The sequence below is a fragment of the Carlito syrichta genome, unplaced genomic scaffold (genome assembly GCF_000164805.1).
Source record: "Carlito syrichta isolate Samal-C Ts95f unplaced genomic scaffold, Tarsius_syrichta-2.0.1 Scaffold261395, whole genome shotgun sequence".
In the NCBI taxonomy this organism is placed as follows: domain Eukaryota; kingdom Metazoa; phylum Chordata; class Mammalia; order Primates; family Tarsiidae; genus Carlito; species Carlito syrichta.
The window spans coordinates 296,120-302,418 of record NW_007205491.1 but is presented as its reverse complement, the minus strand read 5'-3'; the positions used below and the strand labels follow the sequence as shown (position 1 = coordinate 302,418).

Genomic DNA, 6,299 nt, shown 5'->3' with positions numbered 1-6,299 from the left:
GCACTCCAGTCTAGGCGACAGAGTGAGACTCCAACTCAAAAAAAAAAAAAAAATGGAAGCAGGAAACAGAAGCATCTGAGCCAGGGATGAAATATGGAAAAAACTCACAGCTGGCTTTGAAGAGGGACGAAGGGACTATAAACCAAGAAATGTGACACTGGTCAAGGCCAGGAAGCCAGCTTTCCTGAGGCCTTCAGAAGGGACACAGCCCTGTCAGCACCTCGATTCTAGCCCAGAGAGACCCACTTTGGGATTTCCGACCTCCAGAACTGTAAGATCGTCATTTGGTGCTGTTTTGATCGGTGTGTTTGCCACCTAGTCTGCAGTAATGAATACATTCACATGGAAAGGATGACTCCATATCCGCTCTCCACTCTCTGGCCTGCACACAAAGCGGGGAACTGCACTGAATCAAAGGAATCAGATCGATTCAGAGAATCGGAGAATCTAAGGACCATGAAGTTTTAGGCTGGGCTCCAGGGCTCACGCCGGTAATCCCAGCACTTTGGGAAACCAAGGCGAAAGAATCACTTGAGCCCAGGAGTTCTGAGACCATCCAGACACCACAAAAAGACCTTTACAAAAAAAAAAAAAATCAAAACATTAACCAGGCGTGGTGGTGCACACCTGTCTTCCTAGTTCCTCAGGAGGCTGAGACAGAAAGATCGCCTGAACCCAGGAGGTTGATGCTGCGGTGAGCCATGATTGTGCCACTGCACTCCAGCCTGGAAAACAAACTGACACCTCAACTCGAATAATAAAATGAAATAAAATTTTGAAATCTGGCATAGTCTTGGAGTCTCAATTTGAAAGGTGGCAGAGCAGAGGAATCACTACTTGCCATCCCTCGTTTGTGAACTGGGGTGAGGCCGGGCAGGTGGGGAGCTGATCTGGGGGAGCCACCTTGTAGCGACCCAGGGACCAGAAACGGCTCCTTCTTTCTCTACAGCCACCCCCATGGCCCTCTGTTCTGCCTCCAATGACCTGGACTCAGGAGGGCCCCAGGTTGATAAGCCCAGAAGAAGGGGTGACACTCAAAGCAGTGGCAGAGAAAAGACACTTCCCAGGTAGGGTGACAGTGCCCCAGGTCCCAAAGTACATGGGCAACAGGGTGACATGGAGCAGCTGACCCTCACTGTCCCCATGTGCCCCCCCAGAGGGCCTTTTAGAGGTGGCACTCCTAGAATGGGGCCCCGGGACCGGCAGTCCCTGACCTCAAAGGTGAAGGGGTAGGCGTGCTCCCCCAGCTTCTTGATGAGGCGCTCCTGCAGCCGCGTCAGGGGCTTCTTGTCCTCGGGGGCCGGCGGGAAGGACTGCACGTTGGCCACAAACAGGTCCTTGCGAAAGGTCAGGCCCAGGACATCCAGATCCTCCCGGCCATAGCGGAAGGCGCAGGTCAGTGTCACATAGACTGTGGGGAGCAGGGGGCACTGAGGGTCTGGCAGAGCAGCAAACGACTCCCCCAGCATCAGCCACAGCCCTGGGCTTGGTCCCCCTGGAGGCCACATGCCTGTCCCAAGCTCCTTGGGCACAGCTGTGCTGTCTCCCCTTGGAGGCTTCGGGACTGAGTACCTAGAAGAGCTGCCCATGGCCTGGCCCCTGGGGGGTGGTGGGAGCTGTCTGCTGGGCAGTTCTGACCTTCTTTGCCTCCCACTCTGCCAGGGCACACGTGTGGAGGGGCATGGAAATGCCGGACAGGCATGGTGGGGGCTACAGTCATCTGAGGTGGGTTAGAGTCCTAGGTAGGAGCAGGGTGATGGCAGGGCTGGGGGAGACAGGTGCTAAGTGATGTCTGGAGGCATGGGTCTTGTCTCAGCCTAGCTCCCCCGCTCCTGTCTTCCTGCTGACCTTGGACAAGTCCTTCACCTCCTCGGTATCCATTGTCTCTTCTGTAAAAGAAGACCCTAAAACTCCTCTCTGACGGCATCCCCAGCCTTGCCACAGTCATGACACACTGATGTGGATGTGCTGGGTCATTGAAAACGTTCTCAGCCGGGCTCGGTGACTCAACCTGTAATCCCAGCACTTTGGGAGGCTGAGGCGAGTGGACTGCCTGAGCCCGCAGGTTCAAGACCAGCCTGGGCAACTTGGCAAGACCGCGTCTCTACAATAAATAAAAAATTAGCTGCATGTGGTTGTACACACTTAAAGTTTCAGCTACTTGGAAGGTTGAGGCAGAAGGATTGCCGGAGCACAGCAGGTCAGTGCTGGGGTGGCCATGAGCGTGTGTGCCACTGCACTCCAGCCTGAGCAATGGAGTGAGACTCCAACTCAAAAAAAACAAAAAACAAAAAAAGAAAACGTTCTCTCTGGCCAAGTGCAGTGGCTCATGTCTGTAATCCCAGCACTTTGGAAGGCAGAGGCAAGAGGATTACCAGAGCTCACAGGTTCGAGGCCAGCCTGGGCAACATGGTGAGACTTTGGAAGGCTGATCAAGGATCACCTGAGCCCAGCAGGTCGAGACTGTGGTGGCCGTGAGTGTACCATTGCACTCTCCAGCCTGGGCAACAGAGCAAGACTCCAACTCAAAAATACATAAATAAGCCGGGCTCCGTGGCTCAGCCTGTAATCCCACACCTTTGGGAGGCTGAGGTGAGTGGATTGCCTGAGCCCACGGGTTCGAGACCCGCCTGGGCAGCGAGACCTCATCTCTACAATAAATCAAAAAATGAGCCGGGCGTGGTAGCGTGCGCCTGTAGTTCCAGCTCCTTGGAAGGCTGAGGCGGAAGGATCGCCGGAGCCCAGCAGGTCGAGGCTGCGGTGGCCGGGAGCGGCCACTGCACTCCAGTCTGGGCGACAGAGTGAGACTCCAACTCAAAAAAAAAATACATAAATAAAAATAAAAAAACATTCTCCCAACGTGAGTGGGTGGGTGCAAGGCTGTCCAGGCTGGCGGAGACAAGGGGACCTACTGTGGTGTTCATGGGGCTTTCAGGAGAAGCAAGGATGGGCAGAAACCCTATGCTGAAGGTCCGTAGGGGAAGAGGCAGCACCCTGACAGGTAGGGGTTGGGGGCTACAGCCTACCTCTCCTCTCTTTGAGATACTCAGGATCCACCAGGACCACACCATCTGGGGAAAGGACAGAGAGTGAGCAGCCCCTCCCAACTGACCTCCCAAACCCCTGACCCCAAACACCAATCCAAACGCAAACCCAACCATCTATCTGCCTGTCCAGGGGCATCCTGAGAGAGATGGGAAGGCCAGCAACCAGGGGGTGGCACTGCCTACCCCCACCATGCCCCAACCACCCTCTACCCTAGGCTAGCCTTACAGACCCAGCTGGTGGCTCTGGGCAGGTTACTTAAGGTATCTGTTTCTCCGTCTGTTAGAATAATAATAAAGCCCTAGGACCAAGCACGCTTTGGAACTTAGAAGCTGTGAATTGTAGAAAGGCAATATGGTTCATGCTCCATATAATCTGTAGCGCGCTCTGCAGGATCTGCGCACTGTTATCAAAACCATTAATACCTCTCTGCAGGGACCAGGCTAGGTGGCTCAGCCCATAATCCCAGCATTTTGCCTGAGACCGCAAGTTCGAGACCAGCCCGGGCAACTTGGTGAGACCTTGTCTCTACAATAAATAAAAAATTAGCCAGGCGTGTTAGTGTACACCTGTAGTTCCAGGTACTTGGAAGACTGAGGTGAAAAGATTGCCAGAGCCCAGCAGGTTGATGCTGGGGTGCCCATGAGTGTGCCACTGCACACCAGCCTGAGTGATGGAGCAAGACTCCAACTAAAAAAAAAAAAAACCCTCTGCAGGGAAACAATTCTCACTGAGAGGCTACATAAGGCATAAACAGCCCCACATCTGTTTAGGTCAGGCTCGCCAATAAACAACTTCAGCGTCAAACTTAGAAACAATTTTGGAAGCCAGGCAAGGTAGCTCACACCTGTAATCCCAGCACTTTGGGAGGCTGAGGAGGGAGGATTGCTTGAGCTCAGGAGTTCAAGACCAGCCTAAGCAACATGGCAAGAACTTATCTCTACAAAAAATTTTAAAAATTAGCCAGGCGTGATGACACGTGCCTGTAGTCCCAGCTACTCAGAAGGCTGAGGTGGAAGGATCCCCTGAGCCCAGGAGGTCAAGATTGTGGAGAGCCAGAAATGATCATGCCACTGCACTCCAGCCTGGGTGACAGTGAGACCTCACCTCAAAAAATAGAAAGACAAATTTAAAAAAGAAATACTTTTGTGCTTTCAGAAATTTAGGGGTTTGGAAAGTGGCTCAGGGGTTGTGACCTATAGTGCGTACCTCACAGGGCTCCTGTGAGGACCAAATGTGGACGTGTCAATGGACGTATGTAGAAACGCCTCATGTGTAAAGAGCTTAGACGGTGCCTGGCATTCTTGAGCACCAGGAAGAATGTGGAGGTCTCGGTGCCCACAGAGGCCTACCCTCATGAGCGGAGTCCAGCTGGACACAAAGAACATCTCTGCCCAACATGCCAGGAGCCCAGAAGCATCGGCTCAGGGGGCACCCCCTTGCTTGGCCTCCCCAGTCCATCGCTGGCCAAACCTCTCTCTGTATCTATCATTTATCTCTGCCTACACTCTAACCCTCTGCCATTCCCATTCCATGCTGCTGCCAACCAACCTCTCAGGAATCTCAGAGGCCTTGTCTGGATGTGGGTGCCTGGAGGGGTCCCAGTACAACCCCAACCTGACCCAATGTGACCACCTAAATCCCTAAGCCCCAAACATCTGCCTAAACCCAACCCCAACCATCTGTTCATCCAAAAGCATCTTGAGAGAAATGGGAAGGCCAGCACCCACGGGGTGGCACTGCCCACCTCCACCATGCCCCACCCACCCCCCATCCCAGGCTGGCCTTACAGACCCAGCTGATGGCATGCCCACCCTGTCCTCAGGGCCTGCCTGTGCATTTCCCCTCCTTTTCTGATGGGCATTACCCCTGTGCCACATCCTGCACTAGGCACTGGGGCACTAAGTGGAAAATTAGTGGAGTCCCAGCAGGCACACTCAACTCCACCAGGGGTGTCACAGAAGGCTCCCTGAGGGAAGGGGAGCTGCAGCCAGGTGTCACAGGGCAAGTGTCACTGATGACATGACTAAGGGGTGGACCAAGGCAGGCAGTGGGAGCAGCGTGGCTATGAGGTGTAGGAGGACAGATTCTGGAGGCGAGAAGCAGAGGAGGGCCAGGCCTGATGGTAAATGTCCCATCAGCCAAGCCAGGGGGCTAGGGTTTGAGTGCAGGTTTGATGGGAAAAAAGTTAGGCACAAGGAGGACATCATCAGACCAAACTAGGGGGCAAAACTGTAATGGAAAAGGCATCACTCACTGTGAGCCATCTGGTCAACTCTAGACAGTGCCTCAGAGCTGTCTGGGATCCCCAGAGCTCAGCACAAAGTGGGTACTCTGTGAGCACTTGCTGCATAGCCCCCAGGGCACCTGCGAGTATGTTGGGAGTTGGTTCTTTCCAAGCTCTGAGCAGCCAGTGCTGCTGTCCTCAGTAGGCCAATGGGTGTGGACAACGCTGGCCTCAGAGAACCCACTGAAAACCACAACTTGGAACTGACCACAGGTGAACACCAATGCTTGCTCACTGCCTGTGAGGTGCCAGTTCAGAGACATGCCAGTGGCAGAGGGAACACTGAGCTTCAGAAGGCACCAAACAGTGTCCCCAGGCAGGGCTGGAGAGGAGATGTGGGGTCGTTCTGCTCCAGGCCATGAAGGGAGAGGCCCTGCTTACAACTCTCTGGCACAGGAATCCCAGGGATACTCCGGGTCTCCTGCCTGAGTGTCACCAAGGTCTTCCTCCTAGCTTACATTTGTCGCTGGGCTCTCTCTCTCTCAGGTCTGGAACTGCCCAGATCATTCCTGTCCTCTGGCCCCAGGTCAGCCCACAGGGATGCAATGAGAGAGGCTGCATTTTCTGGGACTTTTTTTCCCCAAGAAATACCTCCCAGTTTCTTCAACTGGACTAGACCTTATGCAGTTTTTAGCCCACATCCACTCAACCTGCCACATCCTTTGGCCTCACTCTGGCTTGTTAAAGTTCCTCTTTGAAAAAAAAAATCAGTCAGGCGCAGTGTCTCACGCCTATAATCTCAACACTTTGGGAAGCCGAGGTGAGAGGATTGCCTGAGCTCAAGGGTTTGTGACCAGCCTGGACAACTTGGCAAGACCTCATCTCTATAATAAAAATCAAAAAATTAGCTGGGCGTGGTGACACGCGCCTGTAGTTCCAGCTACTTTGAAGGCTGAGGCAAATGGAACACCTGAGCCCAACAGGTCAAGGCTGTGGTGGCCATGAGCGTGCCACTGCACTTCAGCCT

The 6,299-nt window shown here is 53.8% G+C and overlaps 1 protein-coding gene across 1 annotated transcript in view; it reads right to left on the bottom strand.

Annotated features, from left to right (window-relative positions):
- Nucleotides 1-6,299, bottom strand: part of ARRB1 (arrestin beta 1) — an 89,328-nt gene that overhangs the window by 15,128 nt on the left and 67,901 nt on the right. The window contains exons 4-5 of the mRNA XM_008052193.2: nt 3,027-3,071; nt 1,215-1,411 (exon numbers count right to left, since the gene is read on the bottom strand). Of these exons, the coding sequence (XP_008050384.1) occupies nt 1,215-1,411; nt 3,027-3,071 (242 nt within the window). The remainder of the gene's footprint in view (nt 1-1,214; nt 1,412-3,026; nt 3,072-6,299) is intronic.